The 22,559-nt window shown below is 37.5% G+C and overlaps 1 protein-coding gene across 1 annotated transcript in view; it reads left to right on the forward strand.

The window, feature by feature from the left end:
* Positions 1–22,559, forward strand: part of TPO (thyroid peroxidase) — a 40,317-nt gene that overhangs the window by 1,090 nt on the left and 16,668 nt on the right. The window contains exons 2-8 of the mRNA XM_061990176.1: positions 159–210; positions 752–829; positions 4,580–4,749; positions 6,386–6,518; positions 10,559–10,688; positions 13,339–13,545; positions 20,727–21,242. Of these exons, the coding sequence (XP_061846160.1) occupies positions 159–210; positions 752–829; positions 4,580–4,749; positions 6,386–6,518; positions 10,559–10,688; positions 13,339–13,545; positions 20,727–21,242 (1,286 nt within the window). The remainder of the gene's footprint in view (positions 1–158; positions 211–751; positions 830–4,579; positions 4,750–6,385; positions 6,519–10,558; positions 10,689–13,338; positions 13,546–20,726; positions 21,243–22,559) is intronic.

Consider the following 22,559-nt stretch of genomic DNA (forward strand, 5'->3'; position numbering starts at 1 on the left):
GACGATTAATTTTCTTAGAAACAAGGGTAATCCCACAAATACACGTGGGAATTAGTCCACTGGGTTTCAAATGTGACTGATTCATTTAATATAAGGCTAGACGTACACAAAAGAAAAATAATCCATGTTCCATTATAGTGCTATGCAAAACAGGACAGCTGAAGTATTATTAGGTTTACATACATCTTTCCATCAAACACAGGTGGAGAAATGCAAATAGGGATTTCATGCATTTGGCCTTTCAGTTCTTAAATTTTGTTAATTATGCCTCAATATAGACCTGAATTCTTCATGTGGCTCAGATGAACACATACTGTCTGTGAGGGAGACTTGAATTTGTCCTACCCATCCAGGAAAAATTTAATGCAAAATACATATGAAGCCCAAGGAACATAATTGCATTCACAGAGTACAGCACATTTCATCTGGACCTGGTATGTTTAGTATTACATAACACATGCACAGCTGGATTTATACTGGCAGAAAGAGAAGGAAAATCTAATTCTTCAAGCCTCATGAGATAGTGAAGAACTGATTTACTAACACTACCTTGTCTTTCAGAAAGGTCAGATTCCACAATGTTAGTTTCAGGAACACTAAAACATAAGTTTAATTTAAATGAAGAAAATGTATATACCTTAATATTACAAACTTGTTTATTTTTTAAATGTAAATATTTTAATAACTATTTTATTGAATAACATACTCATATTTGGTTCGGTTTTTTTTTTCTTCATTGTTGAGAAGAAACTGAAGATAACTGCATTACTGAGGCTATCAGGAAGGCCTCTAGTCTGGTGGATTACGCTGCACATTATACACTGAAAAGGTAAAATAAAATAGTAAAGGATTTATTCATAACAGATAACAGAGAGCTTTCATAACAGAAAAGTCTGATACCAGTCTGTTTCTTTAAGAATGCATAATGATAGATTATATGTCTATGATCATCATCACCACATGAGTTACTCTTTTAAAATGGAAGAAAAATTCTAAATAGAGAACTAAATTGGAATGTTTTTCTGATCTAGCTAGCCTACCACGTTACATTAACATGTGGCTCAAGAATATGAAATGTTATGGTCATAATGTATTTCTGAACATTAATTATTTTTTTTCCACTTCAGACTGAGATGGGAACAACTTGTATGGCATCAGTTTCAAAACCTTGTTGCTTTAAATGGGACTACTGAAGTGATTTTCACATTTCCACTTCCATCTAAAACGGATATAATTAAAGGATAAGAGCAAGGAAACAAAACAATTACTTTGAACTGTGGACAGTGAACAATTTACAGAAAGCTCTGTAGTGCTTGAGTTATGCTCCGGGAGTGATCTCTTTCTAGGAATGATGAAAGTATCTCAGGATGACTAGCCATGAGTATAAAAAAATCAACCATTTTCTGTGTAGTTCTGATTAGATTTCTGTGCTAAACCAAACTGAATCCTCTCCAGCATTTGGAACATATTAGCAAAGTTTTACAGAGCTCAATCACCACTCTTTTGCTTAGACTTTCCTAAAAGACTTACCTCTGTGTTTTGAAAATGAGCCACAATTTTCAGAGCTCTTGGAGAGGCAACTGTTTATATGGACAGAACTTACCAAGATCTGTGGCTGCTCATTATGTAGAGATTGAGATCACTTTCATTTTGTAGTGTTAGTACTTTAGTGACAGTTCCAAGGCATTCAAATTTTAAAACATAGGTTTCAACCTTTCAATGGATTAGTTGCCTCACGTACCAAAAGAAGATACTGATATTTAACGGTCTCACAAGATATTGTGACAATTTCTTATTGTGGCAATGTCAATATTTGTCTCATATCTTAAGGACAATAAGTGCTGAAATATGCTAAGATAAATGCTTAAAGATAATTGTTTCAGTTCTATTAGGAATAAAACTGATACTGCTTTCTCACGCACGTGAATTGTCAGACTGTTAAGCTTCCTTCAAAATATTGTGCACAAAGACACATAGACTCTGAAGAGCATTGTTATTCAGAGGTCCAATTATTGGGTTCCTTTTAAAAGCCTGTATGAGAACTGCAGATTCAAACCATGACTGAGGTTGGAAGGGATCTCTGGATGTCATCTGTTCCAACCTATCTGTTCAAACAGGGATACCCAAAATTGCTCATGCCTGAATTCACACAGCTTTTGAGTATCTTCAACAAGTGATACTCTCCAATGTCTCTGAGCAACCTGTACCAATAAAAACTAAAAAGCATTCCTTAATGTTCTGACAACATCCCCTCTAGTACTTTCCTCTGACAGACCCTTCCTTCTCTTGATTTTCCTTTTTTCCCATTCTTTTCTTTCCTTTTTCAACAAATTTAGATCAATCAAAATTAGATCAGTGATTTAAACCTGTTAAATTAAGGTCTCAATCTGATAGACGTTGTTAACCTTTGAATTTTTCGTAGTTAGAACATTGCTAGCAGCAGTACTCTGAGTATTGGTTATGTCTTTCGAATAAGTTTGGGCTTAATCTGTAAGCAACCAAAGGCTTGAACTTTCAACAAAGCATCAAAAGATATGCATTAATAATACCACCAAGGCACATGCTTTCCTGATTTGTGGGGTCAGAGACACAAGTGTTTGACACCTCCATTACGACTTTTATGCCTCGTCACTTTTTCTAATGTTAACTTGTATAAAATACTTGGTCTTTCTATTTACAAATGATCATTACTAAAAGTTAAAATTGTATTTCCATTATGTGCTTTTATGTAATTCAATACATTGTGGCCCAGTTAAATGGGGCAGTGAGAAACACATATATCATTAAGAGACTTCTTCCTGTTTTAGTATAGGCTTGAAAATGCGCTCTACACTTGCCTCTTAGACATGAGTCTCATTTGAAAAGTACTGGGGACTGAGGAGCAAATATATTTAGTTAAGTAGCACTTTCATGTCAGTTTAAAGCTACTAAGGTTTTCTTTTGTAAGTTTAAGAATACTGTATATTTTAATTAAAGCTTTGGCCAGCATATAAGCTAAAAACAAGGAATGCATGTGACTACATACTTGAGCTTCTGGAAGATATGGAGGTCACAATACTGCAAAAATTGATTTTACTTTGGCTTACAAGTAATTGAAGGAAACTATAGTTCAATACAAATGAGCTCAGTGCTGTCTTTCAGATGGAAAAGCCAGTTCTGAGATGAGAAGGCAGCTCTTTTTTCAGGTTAGAATAGGAAAACTCTTTGTCATTCCATGTAGAATAGTGCAATCTGATGTTTGTTGAATTTAGGATCTAGTGTCTGAATTGCAGCCTGAGTCACAATAACTGGCTTTCTCCTGAGAACTTGATACGACTTTTAATTGTAATTAAAATCATAGAATCATAGAATGGTAGGAGTTGGAAGGGATCTTTAGAGATCATCTAGTCCAATCCCCCTGCCAAAGCAGAATCACCTAGATCAGGTCACATAGGAACATGTCCAGATGGGTCTTGAAGACCTCCAAGGAAGGAGACTCCACAACCCCTCTGGGCAGCCTGTGCCACTGCTCCATCACCCTCACGGTGAAATGTTTTTTTCTTATATTTAAGTGGAACTTTTTGTGTTCCAGCTTCATCCCATTACCCCTTGTCCTGTTGCTAGCTCTTATAGAAAAAAGGGACACCTGTTCCTGACACCCACCCTTTAGATATTTATAGATGTTAATAAAGGAACATTTCTTCACCTTAGCTGTTAAATATCATAACTTAAATTCTTGATTTACTGTTTGTATTTTTTAGTTGTTTTTGAAATTACTATTTGTGTTGAAATTTACTTCACAGATCCTAAAGTCACATAGTATGGTCCTCATAGTCTCCTGTCCGTGATTGTCTCCCATTCACAAGTGCTTCTTGTGACCATTTGCTAACATCTGCTTGCTATTCTAATTAGCCTCTGGATTATCTCATCAACCCCAAGTTCCTTGAGGTTAGAGGAAAGGCCAAGCTATAAAATAACTAACATATATAGACATATAACTGTCTAATGAAGACCTACTAAACTAATTACTGAAACTCCATATATAACTAGTCAGTGCAAAGCAGTTGCTTGCACAGACTCTGAGAGGAAACACATCTCTATCACCAGCTGCAGATGGCATCTAGACGACTATGGCCCAGTTGCTTGAGGCCTATAGTACTAAGGCATTTGTGAATCCACCTGCAATGATTTATACGGTCTTTGATATTAAACATTACATGAAAGCAAAGCCTACTCACTTAGATGTGCCTATAATGTGACTATCTTGTATAAGGTTTTCCCAGGCACTTTGTGCAGCTTGCAACACAGTCTGGGAAAGCCTGAAGCAGGCTCTGTCCATCCCAACAGTTTCTATCTCATCCTAAAGGCTTCTCACAAACTTAACCGTGTTGTGTGTGTCCTATGAAAGCTCACTTTCCCTTTCCAGAATTTTCCTTGCAGACCAAGGTCACAAAATAGTCTCCTTCTCTTCTCTCCCAGTATACTTTTCAATCAAAATATACCTTAAAATCAGAAAATATCCAACATAGACAAATCAATTATGAATAAATTCTGAACAGTTACACTGAAGAAAAAAATCCCTATTTTATCTCTATTACAGAACCATCCAGGGAAGGGCAATAGCAACTCCCACCTTGCTGCTGGCTTTCTCAAAATTTCCCGAACAAGAGAGTCAAGATATTTCCCAAGCAGCAGAACGAATGGAAATGTCAATTCAAGTGCTGAAAGAAAAAGTTTGCCAGAAGCACAAACGTTCATTGCATCCAACTGGTAAATATAGTGTATTGACATTACCAACCCCCCCTGTTGATTTCTTGAATGTTGTCTTATAGATTAAAGCTGGGTTAGCTTCACTTTTGTTTTACCTTGGGCAGGAATATATATCTTGTCCACATCCTGGGGACAGGATGCCCTCTCTTTTGTTCTTAAAAGCACCTCACATAGTCACTGTTTTACATTTTTTCTTTGCAGGAGTGTGTTCCTGTAGTTGAGGAGAGCAGCACTATGCTATTGGCATCCTGTGAACTCATGACACTCTATTTGTAATGCCTATAAACTAGCTTTCATACCCACAGTACTGTGAGCTTCTTGTTCACAGTGAAATATCCATCTTCCCCAGCACTTTCTGGTCAGTGCTTCTGGGGCCTAGAATCTACAGATAAAATAATACAATTTCTATCACTCTGGCACTTCCTCTGGACACTGATGGCCTTATTAATAACCCTCTTTTAAGAAAATACTTTCTGATTTCCAAAACTAATTTTATAAAGGATTGCTGTTACACTTCTATTCCATTTTATTTCTCTTTTTTTAGTGTTTTTACGTTAAGTGGAGAAAGAGATAGTCCAGAAAGTTCAATGGTGTATAATTGTCTGTGTAAAGTAAAATTCTTGTTGCTATTAATTAGAAATGGATATCAATGAATATGACTTTGAACCTGAACACACACTGAAATACAGCTGTGTCCATAAATTTGACATGAGTATCTAGTACATGATAGGGTTACTTAGCCAGTCTAATAGCTTATTCTCTCTCTGTTCTTCCTGCTACCTTGCACCCCTACCTATCTGCTCAGCAGAACATTTTTCAAAACTGATTTGGCTCTTGAACCTTCCTTTTTTTTTTCCTGGGTTACATTTTTTTGGTTTGATTAAAGAACTGAAACATTTCAGAGTTGGATGGACAGAATTAATAGCTGGTGGGACTGAATGACCTGCAGAATTAGATGCTGCTTGTACCATGTTCTTTCAGCATGGGACAGTTACAGTCAGTTTGAGTGGCAATAATTATTTGTAGTTCAAGAAGGATATTGATCCTCTTTCATGTGCACTTCCACCTTCATCTGGTCAGATCTCTGGAGCTTACACACCAACATCAGCAGAATGCCCACTGGGAGACCTATTTGGGATCATATCACAAAGATACTAATGACATGGTATATTGCTTCCTGATTTTACCCAGCTTCCATATTCCAGCTAATAATTCTGAGCCTCTTTCACTCCACACTTAATTATGTAGTCGGCTGTAGTGTCTTTAAATTTACACATATTTCTGATGCACCTTTTTTTGTAAGCACAGGGACTGGCCAAGCAATGTGACTGCAACGCAAAAGAGGGAAACAGAGAATAGGTCGGAGGAGAAGAAAAAGGAGCAGATGAACCTCAGTTCTCAGCTGTAGATAGGCTACTTCCTTCTCATTCTCCCACACCAAATAAGAAAACCAGCTCTTCCCTGTCACCCTCATCTCCCCCAAGTCTTCAAGGCTGCCTACTGTAACACTTCACACTAAGTGCTTTTTCCTAGGAAGAAGAGAAGATGCTATACTTATAGCTGCCAATTATGCTTTTTCTCCTGTAACGGCTATATAACAATAGAGTAAATTGCTTGTTTACATTCTTCCTTTCAGATTTTTTATCAGCTGATCTGCTCACTATGATTGCTAATATTTCTGGATGTCTGCCTTATATGTTGCCACCAAAATGTCCAAACAATTGCTTAGCTAATAAGTACCGACTTATAACTGGTACCTGCAATAACAGGTAAGTATGATAAGAACTGTGCCCTGAAAAAATCTTTCTTTCTTATTCTTTAAACTCAAGAAGCTATGTTTACATTTTCCTAAAAAAAATATATATTGTGGGGTGGAGGGTGGGGAAACACACCTCAGTCAGCTAACTCTGGCATAAATGTGTCTCCAAATGAGGTGCCTCTGAAAGCCCCAAGAGGAAGAACCTCTTCATCTAAACTTTGCTACACTAATTTTTGCAGACAAGCTCTCCCTATGAAGGCTTCTAATATTACGTAAGTAACTTTGATTTAGGGAGAACTGATGCAGAAGGTGCCTTTTTCTATATAAATTAAACAAATTGAATTCTAATCTAGCAATCATTTTTTATTGAATTGGATAAAATTATACTGAGCAAGAAAATGCAATTACTTCATAAGGAGCAATAAGAAAGTCAAGTAGATTCTCATTTTTTTTTATTCTCCCACAACTTCAACATTTAGCAAGCATGCATCTGGAAATTCTTAGTGATATATTTAATTTTATATATCTACTTTTTATATATATATATATATATATATATATATGCTGATTAGCTATCTGAATTACTATTATTTACTCCTCTAATCTACTTGTTACCTAATATAAGTGGCAATTGTTTCCTGCAAAATCAAGCACAACAGATATAACTGCATTTTCAGAATCAGCCAATGCAATGAGGGTGTAAAACTGAGAATGAAAGCCCTTTTGCGTGTAAGGGTAAACAATATTTATGCTCATCGGGCTTTGGATACATAGGTGTACAGTCACAAATTAAAAAGCAGACTATAATGGTACAGGTGAAGGGCTACAGAGCTGTAAACGGAAGGCCATTAGAGTTGCACAGATTAAGGCACTCTGCAACATGGTGAATGAGCAGCAGTAAAATTCTGCAGTTTTCTTATTCAATCAGTCTGTTTTTATGAGATGGATCTGTTTCGCTATATCACAAAGTCATTTGCAAGGAACATGTTTGATAGGCTCTTTGTTGAAAGGACAAAGCCTGATATGCATCAATGTTGTAAATCTAACTATGTGGATATCCGTAATTTCCCACAGGCACTTGCAGAAGTGCTTGAAATCTGAACTAAAAACTAGTATAATATTTGCACTGACAGCTCCATCAGGGCTTGAACTCATTGGCCAAGATTCAGGCAGCTGAGCCTAGGCACATGACTGAAGTTCTAAATTTGCAGGCATGACTCCTGTAGTCTTTCTCACCAGAGAGAAACACACTCTGCTGTGGGTGTGGTAAAACACTTTTTTCCCTTCAGCAGCTCTGGTAATACTAGGATGTGTATAGGCATTTCAGTCTGGTTTCTAAAAATGGATGATCCATGAATTCTAGTTAGTCTGTAGTCCCTGTGTTCTACTTTATGTGGTTTTATACCTGCACCAAATCAGTGTACAAACCCATTATTCATATTTGATGTCATGCTCTATATATCTGTAAAAGATGCAAGGCAGAAAAAAACCCAAAAAACCAAACACTTTGAAAACAGCAATTGACGTCTTAACTTAGTTTAAAACTTTGTGAGCCCCTTGAAATACCTCAAGCTTTGCTGAAATACATCAGCTTTAAAAACAATGTACAATGTTACAAACAATGTACTCTACAATGTAATCCAGCTTCAAAGGCTTCAAACATTAAATGAAGTACATCAGTACTTTTCCTTGCTTTATAGCTGCTACTTTCAAGAAGAAAATGTATCGGGACCTATGTTGTATTTGCAATTTTAGTCACCCGGTGGAAATGTATCATTGTGCTGTAAATCAGCAAATGCTACAGGTTGTAGGTGAATTTTTTTTAAAAGAAATTCACAGTAGAATTTTAATTGTTTACCTTTGAGAAAAATCTATTCAATCTGTTTTAAAATGAGCGTGGATTTTATTCACAGATATTTTACTCAATCATTTCACATATTTGTGGGAAATCAGATAGATTACAAAGCATTTATTCCACAGCACTGAGATCACTTTGTTTTAGGGTGAACTTCACTGAACAGAGGTGTAACAGAATAGTGTAAACACGGCCTTCCAGGGAGAATACCAACATCATTGCTAGCAGTGTCCTTATCCACATTTACCAGTAATAGATATCAATAGATTTTACTTTTCTTTCTGCTTGAAGACATATGTGTGAAAAATAAGCAAAAGAAATGTATATTATTTAAATAAAGACCAAGGAAAACCAGATATTCATAAACAGCTCCAATTCCTAATCTCATCTAACTAGCATTGATCTGTGTAGTTTTTAGTGTCTAGTGCAATGAGAGAGATTCAAAGGTGAAGGAGTTACAGGTACTAAAGGAATGGAATATCACAGTACAGTTAACCTCACCTAATCTTAGCTTTCCAAAGCAGTCTGTTGCAAAGCTGCAGTTTAGTTATTGCTTAAAAAATGAAATAATTGCTATATCGTTAACCATTTCATCAGTTAAGACCCTGATGCTCTAATAAAGCTCTAATACAGTCAATCAAGGGCATGAATGCATCATCTAGGGGAAAGAATGAGCAGTCCCAACTGTAACTGTTAACTGTAAGAAGGAACTGAGATTTTTCCTTTAGGATAGCTGGTTCACTTCAGTGCAAACTAAATGTTCAGTTTAGTGGCAAAGGCTTATTTTTCAGAAGTTTTCCATGTTTGCAGAAGTTATGTCTGTGGCAGCTGAGAGTGATGTAAAACATGACAAATTATTAAAATGGCATGTGACATTCCTTCTTTCTACCTGAAACTAGGCATGACATTAAAATAATGTTCAAAAGACATAGGTCTGGATAGAGAATTGCACCTTAAAACTCCAAGTTCCTTCTAAGGGAACCAAAACAATATCCAGACTGAGCAATACTGGTACTTAACAAGTGAATGAAAAGTCCCATTTCCCATAAACAGAATGTGTAGTAATCAAATTTGACTACTCTATAAAGCTGTATTGTACCAAAATCTCATTATTTCAGCTGCCCTGAATAAAAACCTTTTTAACTCAGGCAAGATACTAAGACATTAACATGGTTAATGTAATAATAAAATGGCACGTGAGAAGAGTTTTACTAAAATGGTGTTTCAGTGATCTGCTAAAATATAAAAGCAATCAGGAGAAAAATCACTGGTTAAGCAGTTAAATTAACATTTCATTATTTTTAATTGAGTGAAATAGCACTACACTATGTGCAGTATTTTATGCAATTTCAATAAAGCCAAATCAACTGTAACTAATTTGAGTGCTTTATTAAAGCATACTTCAACCTTCGAGTGTGAATTATTGTGGATAATTAAGTGTATTACTGTACCATAGAGCTTGGCAAATTGAGCCACTTCAGTGTGCCGGAGATCAATGAAGTATTAATAAAATAATAGTTCCCTCTTTAGCATCCCAATAATATCCCAAGACATATAAATATATGTTTTAACACTGTGTAGTTTTACTAATTGTCCAGGAATATTTCTGGTTCTCTGTGGCTTGATTTACAATTTTGGACAACTGAGTGCATTGCAACAATTTTATTTCTTCTTTTTGATGTTTAACAATTATGAAATGTATTGAACAGGTCACGTTAAAAAAAAAAAAAAACAACAAACACACCAAAAAACACCAAGAAAACGAAACCCAGAAAACTTAAAATTTTGTCTTTGGAAACATGCATTAGAAGTGTTCATGATAGAAGGAAAATTAATTGGGTCAAGCACAAGACTCACTGACTACACTAATAAATAAAAATCACCAGAAAATATTTCCTGGCCCTCAAATCAAGTATGACCTGACTCCTGCCACTCTTTTAGGATTTCTACTGTCCTTTTATTTCTTTTCAAGTCAAACTGATGCTGGCATACATGAAGACCGGTATTTGATGCCTTTTCAAAGATCATTACATGAATAATTTATTGCAGTGGAATATTACTCTGTGGCTGATGATTATGTTATGTTCAGAGTACAAATATAAAACACATTAATATTTTGTTTTCAGATATTTGGGATTTGTTTTGGTTTGCTGCTGTTGTTTTTTGGGGTTTTTTTGGTATTTTTCTTTTCCCAGGGAACATCCCAGATGGGGAGCATCCAACATAGCCTTGGCTAGGTGGCTTCCACCAGTCTATGAAGATGGACTTAGCCAGCCTCGAGGATGGGATCCCAGCATGCGATACAATGGCGTCCAGCTACCCCTGGTTAGAAAGCTCACCATGAGATGACTTTGAACACTCACACTGGGCTATAACCATACTTACCATCACAGACCTCCATTTGTATAAGTAAATCAAACAGCAAAAGAATCTGTTGAGCTCAGTTAAGGAGCCACTAACTTTGCTAAAGCATAAGTTCAGTCAGTCAAATAGTGAGAGGTCCCCTGCACCTGGGTTAGGGTAAGCCCACTGAACAGTGCAGGGGGCAGTGACTGCTGTGGGAGCCAGCTCTGCCTAAAAGGATCATGATGGAGAGGAGTCAGGGTATTAGCTAGCTGTATGCCTGGCCTTGCTTGCACCAGACAGCAGACCCAGGGCAATGTATGCTCAGCCTTGAGCAGGATGGACCTATTCACAGCCCTCCCATGCTGAGAAGACCATTACAGAGAAGAGGGAGGTCTTCACAAGGATCTACACTGATATGGCAAGAGGAAATTTTTATCTCAATACAAGAAAATGAGATTGTTGTGAGAACCATTAAATGTTGGAATAGGCTGCCTAGTCAACTGCTGGAAGATCCCTCATGGGAAATACGCAAGACCTGGCTTGATGGGCCTCTCAATAACCTAATCCCTGCCTTTCAATAGAAAGCTTCACCATGTGATCTAGAGAGTTTCCTTCCCACCTAGATTTTCCAGTGATTTTACGATTCTTTGTTTCAATAGTGGTGCCTTTATTAAGGGAAGGAGAAGGGGGAAAGCAGGACTGGGTGTTAACTAAATACATGGTGTCTTACATATATGTTTATGCATGTATACCATTTCTCCTAGGTTAGTGTCCCTTAACTGAACAAGTATTACTAGTATTACTGTCAAATCATAACTCCATAACTCCAATTTCTAGCTAGCCCAAGTTACTGAACTAAGAAGGCATTGCAAAATTTATGGATTTTAGCAGCCCATATACTTAAAAAATAGCTGAGCTGCTATAGAGGGAGGCTTGGACAAAAAACATTTGCATAGAGGACTGGGTGAAAAATTCCCCAGTGTGGTGTGCAATAATTCGGGGTGGATTTACTATTTCTGGTTTGTTATCATTGCTTTGAAACCTGACTTTTAATGGACTCAGAGTCTTGTTATTTTAACCACCGTATGTTTAATAAGGATGAGCAAGAGAATTTAGTGTTAATGTCATCTGCAACTCATGTTATTAATTAAATAACCTTGTCTCTAAGCTGCACAATTTAGTACTTAAAAATGAAAACCTGACATTTACACAGGTAAATTTCCAGTAGATGGTAAAAACTGACTTTTTCTAGATTCATTAGGATAAAGGCTTGTGAAGTAAAACATAGTAAAACAAAGCTACGTGGCTGGACCAAATCTGATCATATCTGATCATTGGTTTTATTTTGAGGTAGGATAGGAGAAAACTAGTGCCATAGATGTTTTTCCGCATTTGCATAATTGTCATTTTGTTTTGTTTTGTTTTGTTTTTTACTTCTAGCTATCCAACTATATCCCTTTAAAAAGCAACATGCAAATAATGGGGAAGGTGAGAGATAAGTGTGAGGATTACTGTAAAACAATATTAGAACACAGCATAGCTATGCAAGTTAACAGTGATAGGAAAGTCTTACTAACTGTAAGAAAGAAAGTCTGTGCTTTGTGGCCACCAAAGCTATTAAAATGCTGCTATAAAGACTTGTATTCCTGATGAGCTCTATGTATCTCTGCGGTTGACTATTTCAGTATAAAGCCTGATGATCCTAACAAGTCTCATGTTGCCTCTTGTCCTTGCCACTTCTGTTTAACTGTACCTGCCTTATACGTTCATTACATACCCCATATACTTATTACATACCCTCTGTTTTATGTGCTACCCTTTTAATTACTTGACTTCTAAGGCAGCTCCTGTATGTAAGGGAATATTTTACAGCATGAGGCAGGAATTTATAAATAATAATGATACCTTAATCATCACAAGCTGACTGATTTTACTCTGATCATTTTGCTTGGTTATTATTACAGACTGGACATGTATCACAGATGTCTCCATGTGTTCCCCTTCAGAATATCTGTATCTCTATGTAGCTTCCACAGAAGTACCTCAGAAATATGTTTTGGCTTCTGCCTGCTGGGGAAAATGAAGCAGAGCTTTCAGCTAGCATGTTTTTGCAACCTAGCTTGTCTCCTGGGCTGCATAAGCTGCTCCATACATGTACAGAGCAGCCCAGAGGCTCTGGGTATCCACAGTGATCTGAGGTTGCCCAGCAAACATTTATTAAAGGACCAGAAAATGGAATAAACAGAAAGAAAACTTTTAGACAGTCTAAAAGAAATCTCTAGGTTTCAAAATTCTCTAGAAAGGAACAGATCAAAGATACACTACTCATTTGGCAAATATATAAGAAAACTCAGCTGAAACATCTTTGAATCTGCTTGTGGCCCTGGTACCTCAGCTCCTGAACAGAACTGTTAGTCTGTCAGAGGCTGGGTTTTTTGTTATTATTGGGATGAGGTTTTTGTTTTGGTTTTTAGACAAACCTTCAAAAGTACTCCACAACATAAAGTATTCTAAGGAGGGGAAAAGAGAGGATAGCTTTTATCACTGTTTTGCCTACTTATTAATGTTTTCTTGTTTTGTTAGAAGTAAATATTACTTGGCACTCAAAGTAAATTAATTCTCTTCCCAGGTTCGTGAAGTGACAAGGAAAATTATTCACGCATCTAACGAGGCTGTTACTGAAGACAACCTGTATTCTGATATTATTATGGTATGGGGACAGTACATAGATCATGACATTGCATTCACACCCCAGAGCACAAGTAGAATCACCTTCCTAAATGGAATGGAGTGCCTGATGACATGTGAAAAACAAAATCCATGTTTCCCTATAAAGGTAAGATTCAAAATTAATTTCTTAAGAAAAATTATAGGCTATAAACAGATGAATAACTTTAGTGGTACACATACACTGGAATAATTAAAGAGCAAATTGATAGATCTCCAGATTATTAGACAGTGATAAAAAAAAAATTGAAATCCTATGCATCTATTAGATGAAATAGGTAGATACTTAAATTGTTTTGTGGAGACAACAAACTACAGCTAGCTTACTTAGTACAAATATCAAGTTTTTCTACCTCTCAGGTATATATTGCAGAGAACCCTCTGCAATGTGATTGTTTTGATGCATGTTCTTAAGATTCTGAGTTCCATTGGGGAAAATAGGAAAACAGTCATAGATAGCTCTGGTTTTAAATTGCCAGTCAGACGAAACTGTCTTAACTTTACTCTGTGCGAGCAAAGAGATTTCAAGCAGCTAATGCAAACTTTTGAAGAGAGCGACCTTTTCAATATATGTATAAAATGATCTTCAGGGAGTTGCTGAAACTTGCATACATCACCTCTTTGCTTTGAGTAGATGGAAAACATAAATTCAAAGTTTGATAGAGGTTTAGAAGAAACATGAATTGGTATAAATATAGGATCCTGTATTCTTGCCTGATTAATCTAAAAGTATAATCATTCTTTCACTTAAAAACTTTTCTGTTTCTCAAAGTGCAGCCTGTACATCTCACACTACAGGAGAGTCCCATGCCCCATGCCCGTTACAGCCCTTGGACTGATGCCCCACAGAATCTTAAGGGTTCCAGAGGAATGTAAATTACATTGTTTGGAGCTTGATTACTAACTAGTTTCTCTATGTGCTGAATCCAATATAAGGAATGAGTTCCATCAGAACAGAATACTCTTTTTCCCTCAACAAACAGTAAATTATAACTGTGCCAAAGTCTTTTGCCTTAAGTACCTCATTCCGCTTCCATTAAATACAAAGGAAAATATTCAGCTAACTGTAACAGGAGCTGAATCAGGTCCTGTGTTGAAAGAGGGCTAATCTTTCATTTGGTGAGAACATCTAAAACGTAGGGAAGGTTAAGTGAAATTAATGACTGCCTGCAATTTTACCACAGGCAGGTACATCTAGTCTTTCTCACTCAGCAGATATAGACTTTTGAAAGTTTGCAAGTGTAGCTTGAGAGCATTCAGAAAAAGCACAGATTTCTTAAAGAAACACATTCTCAGGACACTGAATGAGTGATTGACCTAGTTTAGCCACATCAGCCCTAGTTAAAATGAGTCTTCCACAGTTCTGACAAAAATCTCTACTATGTCTCAAATTTCCTTCTCCGGTAAGAAATTATTACATATATGTTGTTAAAATCTAACTTTAGAAACATTCCCATTCTCAAACTCAGGAGAGACTGGGGCAGAAATCCAGTCCATGACCAGAAGTGTCTCATGTGATGCGATGGAGTGTGTATCCACTGTATGACACGATGTGACTAGGTATTAACTCCCACTTTTAAAAAGTCAGTTTGCTGTAGATATGAAACTGAAAGTGTCTTCAAAGCTTAGGTTTTGTGTTTACGACATGCTCTTTGAAACATCACAATTAGTATTGATCTTTAAGTGAAAAAACTCCACTTTTTTATTACTAAGTAGATTTTTAAACTGAGAAGGTAGTCACTGTTGCACATAACTTGAATCAAATGTGAATCATGGAAGTCTAATCACTGAACCCTGAGTAGCTCAATCCTAGAAAGTCCATCTGCTAAAAAAAAAAAAAGAGGCAATTTAAAGGATCTTCAAAAAAGGACTCCAAGGCTAACATTATCCATGTGGTAGCAGCATTACAGTGCAGAGAGATAAAAGTTGAACAGGCTACTATGGCATAGACACACAAGTGCATCCTTCAATGCTCTAAACAAGGGACGTGTTTTGTATTTCTGTCTTGGAGCTGTGAAGATATCACAGAGCATATTTCAAGGAGGCTCTTGAAGGCAGATTGTGTGTATATGTACTAAGTCTAGCACTGCATGTGACCTAGATGCTCCTTCTGCTCAGCAGTGTAGCCCATCAGGGGAAAGGTGTCAAGGAATACCTATGTCTACCTTTGAGAGTTAGTGCCTGATACTCAGAACAGCCACGACAGGAGGACAAATCAAGAAGTTTTGACGCAACCCTGTAAACCTGAAATAAGTTTCCCAACTTGTGAATTTATTACATGATCAGAGTCCCATGAATTTTTCAACTCCATTTTGTTATTATTCAATTATTGACAGCTTAGAGGGACAGATATGAAAGTGGTAGTTCTTTTGATTTTATTATATGTCTAGTATTTTGTGACCGTTTTTATCAAAGGCAAAGAATAGACACTGCATTTAAAAAAAAAAAAAAAAGCCAAAAAGGAAAGAGGTTGTAGTTATTAGTGTGACCAGAGAAACTACTTTTTGAGCACTGAAACAAAATGCTATTAACCCCTAGAACTGATTTTCCTGATATATTAATTAAAACTCATCTGCACCTATTAAATATTTGGAAAACTGCCAGTTAGTTTTACAAGTTCCTTTTGTATATGAAGAAACTGTGGCTGGTTTCCAAAGAAGGTGAAATCACTAACATATTATCCAACAACATAAACACAGAAGCTGCAGTTTGCACTTTTGTCGCATTTCTAGAACAGCGGCATCCAAGTGACAATCCACCCATGGGAAAGGACAACCATGCTTACAGCTGCACACCCTCTCCAGGGGGTTTCACCAGGGAGACAAAGCACCTGACTCGGCAGGTCAGTGAAACTGTCTGGAAAATGTTCTCAGCCAGTGTAATTCAGTGAAGGACTGAAGGCTGCTGTAGCACATTAATATTAATAACAAGAGTAGGTAAATGATTCATAGGTTAGCAGGAACCATTATGATTTCATATTCTGGACATTTTCATAATAAAGAGTATAAAATTTCACCCAGCGATTCTCACATCGAACCTGTAGCTTCTAGTAGAGCCTGAACATTCTTTTTGTGTATCTTTTCAGAATGCTCTAATGTGAGAGGGGGAAAAAAAGGCTTCCTTTAGTTTATACTTCTTTTACAGCAGCCTGACACGCTGAACAGGATTGGGGAGATAACCTGTCATTCCTCAGATAATTATTTCAGGTTAGGCCTGAGATATAATGAGGCATTAGAAAGATTTTCATAAGAGAGCTACTGACTTTCTTCAGTATTAATTACATTGCTGACTGTAAGTTAGACACGATGCATACACATGATAAGATGCAATTCTGAAAAGATTTCAGCCAGTTAGTTCAGATACAGAAAGGTGGAAAAGAAAGAAAGAAAGACACAGAAAAGTACAGTGATTTGCAAAACGTGACATGTAACATGACAGGCTGCAAATGGATCAGCTGGTGTACGCTCAACAACCAGCAAAGTGAGCCACTGTCTTTTTCGTCTGTATTTCACAGGCAACAGCTCACAGTCAGATGGACTCTTCTCCAAGTTTTGTGTCCACAAATAAATATTCATGTTTTCTTTTTGGCAAAATTTCACAGACCATAAGCTAGCTTTTCTTCTAAGTCTATAGTAAAAATCCTTTTACAAGGTCATTTCCCACAGAACAAGTTCACAGTAAGAAAGATTTTTCCTTAACTGAACTAACAGTTTAGACATTGTGGTACACTGAAACAATTAATGCCTTTAATTTTCTTAAAAGAATTTCACCATAAGCATGTTTGACCATGCATATATAATAATAGTTTCAATCAATGTACAGCTATACTAGGAAAATTATTGTGGCAACAAAGGGTTTTGTTGTGAGTCTTTTTCCTTGAGAATTATGCAAGGCTGAGAAAAAAAATCATATTAATATTATTCATTAGTTTAGAAGGAAAAAAAACAAGCCAACAATGTGATCGTGGACCCATTTTATGAGAAAAGGGTCTCTTTTTTTTCCCTTAGATTATTTTTTATATCATTTGAATAATCACACAAGGAATCTTTCATTTGCACATTCAGCTGCTGGCTGCACACTATTTATCCCATGGAAAGGGAAAGGACTGCATTATGCAGTTGTACCAGTCCCTTAATGTTTATTACTGCTGTTTTTCTCCACTGGGGCACAGAACAGTTTGAATGGAAATTGCAGAGGCAGTTAACTAAAGATTATTCAATATGAACTTCATTCACTGTTGATATGTTTTGTTGTAAGCCTTGCTGTTTAACAGCTTCAAGGCACTACATACTTTTTTTTTCCCCAGTGATATCTGAATTCTTCCAGGTTTTACCTGATAAATAGAAGCAGGAAGCACTCAAACATATACAATACTGTGGCTATCAAGTTCACGTATTTGTAGTATGAGATGAAGTTCTTCCTTACAATACAAAGTGAGATGAAAAAAAGTCACACTAATAGCTAGAGACTTAATGATATATGCAAGTACTAAATAGATAAAACAAGGCAGAGAAAATTTTAATTTCAACAATTGAGAGAAAATAACCCATTCTGACTTGCAGAAACCTAGGTAGCGAACAAATATTGGTAAAATTTCTTTATCAAACTAAACTTGAAAAACAAGTCAAACCTTTTCCTGACTTAAATGCTTTATTGATGTTAATCCTTACTGACATGAGTTCTCAGTAGTAAGAAAATGAGGTAATGATGTTCTTAAATGAAGCTCTTGAATTCCATCCCAAAGTTGCCTTGTTACTTTTAACCCTAATTTACTGTCTACTCTATCTTCACAGACTAATCTCTGTATTATTAGAAGAATTACGAAGAAATTATATCATTTTATATAATATCTGTACTACTCACTGTGTTCTGACAAAGAGTTTTGAAAAATGAAAAGCAAGCAGAATGCAAATAAGAAGAGTTAGCTCAGGTGTCTGTACAAAATGTTTATTTTCTCATAGTCACTTTTTTTCTTGAACATTTCAGCACCGTTTAAACGTTATCGGTACCTACTTCATGTCAATCAACTTATAAGAAAACCCTAGATTTATATTCCCTGAAACTCATACTCCATGATTGATATAACGTTTTAATTGAGATCAATCTTTTTTTAAATTCTTGGAACTGGCTATTATGGCTCATTGTTGGTGCATAATCCAGTACTATTAGAACTTGGAAGTAACATGCTTTTCAGAAAAAGAGTTTGTAAAGCCAAATCTGCATTAGACAACACAGAGACTTTAGTAATTTTGAAACATGTCAGGTTTTTTGCAGTGATTAACTTTCTTCTTTGAAATAGACTTGGTGGTCTGAGCTTTCCTCTCAGATATCCTACAATGCAAAAAAAAAAAGCATTCTCCCTCTTCCTTTCTCTCTTCCAACATCTCTGCTACCCTCCTCACATCTCCTAAGTTGATCAAATACCATTTTCAGTGGTCTCCTGTGACAAAAATTCCAGTGGTCTGGTTTGGGCTATATTTTGTCCTAATACTCTTACCTATATTTCAGGATCTCATTTGATAACTCCTACATGTCTCTCTCACACCCTGCACCAGTATTTGTGATAGCTGACCAAGTGACAGACTGATTCAGACTTTACCCTTGCTGACTGCAAAGAAAGCACACAAACGCTACATCGTCATTTGACCTTGATCTCTCAGCTGTGTATGGGTCAAACCAATAAAAGGACTGGGAAGTCTTTAATTTGACAAAGTCTTTGTACAGCCTTTGCTTTTTATATAGTCTGAATATACAGAATCACAGAATCACAGAAAGGTAGGGGTTGGAAGGGACATTTAGAGATCATCTAGTCCAAAGCAGGTCCACCTAGATCAGATCACACATGAACATGTCCAGGAGGGTTTTGAAGACCTCCAAGGAAGGAGACTCCACACCCTCCCTGGGCAGCCTGTGCCAGGGCTCCATCACCTGAACAGCAAAATAGTTTTTTCTTATGTTTAAATGGAACATTTTGTGTTCCTGCTTCATCCCATTACCCCTTGTCCTGTCACTAGATACAACAGAAAAAAAGGGATGTCCCAATCTCCTGACACCCACCATTTATACTTATTTTTACATTTATATTCATATTAATGAGATCCCCCCTCAGCCTTCTCTTTTCTAGACTAAACAGCCCCAGTTCCCGCAGCCTTCCCTCATATGGAAGGTACTCCAGTCCCCTGATAATCTTGGTAGTCCTGCACTGGAGTCTCTCCAGAAGTTCCCTGTCCCTCTTGAGCTGGGGAGCCCTGAACTGGACACAGGAAGCCAGATGAGGCCTCATTGAGGCAGAGTAGAGGGAGAGAAGAACTTCCCTTGACCTGCTGGCCACACTGTTCTTGATGCATCCCAGGATGCCATTGGCCTTCTTGGCCAGGAGGGCACATTGCTGGCTCGTGGTTAGTTTATTACCAACCAGGACGCCCAGATATCTCTCTGCAGAGCTGCTCTTCAGCAGTTCGACCCCCAGCCTGTACTGGTGCGTGGGGTTGTTCCTTCCCAGATGCAGGACTCTGCACTTGTCCTTGTTGAATCTCATGAGGTTCCTCTCTGCCCAACTCTCAAGCCAGTCGAGATCCTGCTGAATGGCAGCACAGCCTCTGGGGAATCATACAGTCCTCCCAGTTTGGTGTCATCAGCCAACTTGCTGAGAGTACACTCTGTCCCCTCATCGAGGTCATTGATGAAGATGTTGGAAATAATTGTAAGACTTGTTAGACACCTGTCACTGTAAAATAATGTGGAGGGAGGATTGTGGGGGACTGGCAGAAAGCAGAGTAATTTCATATGCCTTTTTTAGCTGGGAAACTGGATTAGAACTACATATTGAAACAAAGCTTTTATAGCATGCTGCTGTAGACACTGAAACTCTTCATTATGTTTTTATGTATACTCGTAAACCTTCTGTTTCACTTGGTGTTCAGCAGAACATAATTTCACCAGGTGTTCATGTCTCTATTGTGATGTGTTTTGATGATGAATTTTGATTGTGAAGCCAGGCTAATTTAGATGTAGATGTAGGCAAAAGTGGTGATATAGCAGTAGCTTGCTTTTTTGACAGAATAAAGGTTTTGGTTTTCATTTCTGTCTTTGCTTAAAAAGGGTTGAATCATCGCTTTGCTTTAAATCTGAAGGAAAAGAATCCCTACACGTTTAGAATATATCACTGCAGTAGATGAGATGTGAGAAACTGAAAACTGAGTCAGAAGATGGAAATATTTGCACAAACCTTAATTCAACATCCACAGTTGTTATCTTCACCTCAGAAAATATCCTTTCTTTTTAATGCAGGTGACTACCAATGACACATTATCCGCAGGGATGGATTGCTTGCCCTTCTACCGCTCCTCTCCTGCATGTGGCACTGGTGATCACAGTATTCTCTTTGGAAATCTATCAGCACTAAATCCAAGACAACAAATCAATGGCTTAACTTCTTTCATTGATGCTTCCACTGTCTATGGCAGTACCCCAACCATTGAAAACAAAGTGAGGAATTTAACAAGCAAAGAAGGCCTTCTTAAAGTAAATGTTAAATATCATGATAACCATCGGGAATACCTGCCTTTTACAGACCAAACCCCATCACCTTGTGCACAGGATTCGAATGCGAGTGAAGGTGAGAGGATTGAATGCTTTTTGGCTGGGGAGAGCCGAGCCAGTGAGGTCACGTCTCTGGCAGCTATGCACACGCTGTGGCTGAGAGAGCACAACCGCCTGGCCAGAGCTCTCAAAAGCATCAATAACCACTGGAGTGCTGAGATGGTCTACCAAGAAGCACGGAAAATTGTTGGCGCACTGCATCAGGTTGGCTGTTTATTTGCTTATTACACGTTGCAGTGGATGACTTAGAAACTAATTGATCCCAAAACTTAAAATATTTTTGTCTCTGTAAATGGCTTTTGAGATTACATTATCTTTTCTTTACTACCTGTTTCTGAACTTCAAATTTGCCATGTTCCAAATTTGTTCTGTTTTCCACTTTCTTGAATGGAATGCATTGGTCCTCCATCCAGACCCCTCAGTGATCTGATCCTTGTGACAGTTTCTGCTCTGCTACATAGAATCATAGAATCGTGGCATGGTAGGGGTTGGAAGGAACCTTTAGAAATCATCTAGCCCAATCCCCCTGCAGAATCAGGTCAGCCTAGACCAGGTTGCATAGGAACGTGTCCAGGTGGGTCTTAAAGTCCTCCAAGGAAGGAGACTCCACGTCCTCTCTGGGCAGCCTGTGCCACTGCTCCCTCACCTTCACAGTGAAATAGTTCCAGCTTCTTCCCATTACCCCTTGTCCTGTTGCTAGATACAATAGGAAAAAGGGATGTCACAACCTCCTGACATCCACCATTTAGATATTTGTATTAATGAGGTCCCCCCTCAGTCTCCTCTTCTCCAGACTAAACAGCCCCAGTTCCCATAGCCTTTCCTCATAAGAAAGATGTTCCAGTCCCCTGATCATCTTCCTGCCAGGCTTCTCCAGTGTCTAATTTGTCTATTGAAGAGGACTTTTCAGGTGCATTTCTTTGTAGTTTTTCTGGTAAATTAGAAAGTCATGTCTCTGTACTTACACAGTGTTCAAAAGTTTTGCTTTCTCATAGGTATTATATAGATTAATATCTTCCCTGTGTAAAAATGCCTATGAACTTCCCAGTGAAGCATTAATGCATAAACTTCAAGGGCTACTCTTGGTAGGAGACTATAGGAGAAATAAATATTGGAAAATACAGGATAGTCCATAAGAATGTTCATATCAGACCTGAGAACAGGAAAATCTATTTCTACTCAATATTTTCCTTTTGCTTTCTTTTTTCTAACAAGTATATACCTTTTCTAGCACTTACATTAATTGAATGGCACGGATGGGCTGATCCATGTTCCCTTTAGCTGCTTAGGACTGAAGCCTGTTACTGAAGTACACACACAGGTGATGTGGATCTCTCGGTCTTGCAGTGTCTGGTCCCAGAGCTAGACCAGATTCTCATGCCTGGACCCACAAGTCTCAGGGTCTCTCTCACTCTCTTTGCAGATCCTCAAGTTTCTTATACTGCTCATCATCTCTGATCAGACTGGAAAATAACAATTGCATACCCACAACAGGACTAGTTGGAAATAGGATTTCAGAAG

The sequence above is a fragment of the Colius striatus genome, chromosome 2 (assembly GCF_028858725.1).
Source record: "Colius striatus isolate bColStr4 chromosome 2, bColStr4.1.hap1, whole genome shotgun sequence".
NCBI classification, from domain to species: Eukaryota; Metazoa; Chordata; class Aves; order Coliiformes; family Coliidae; genus Colius; species Colius striatus.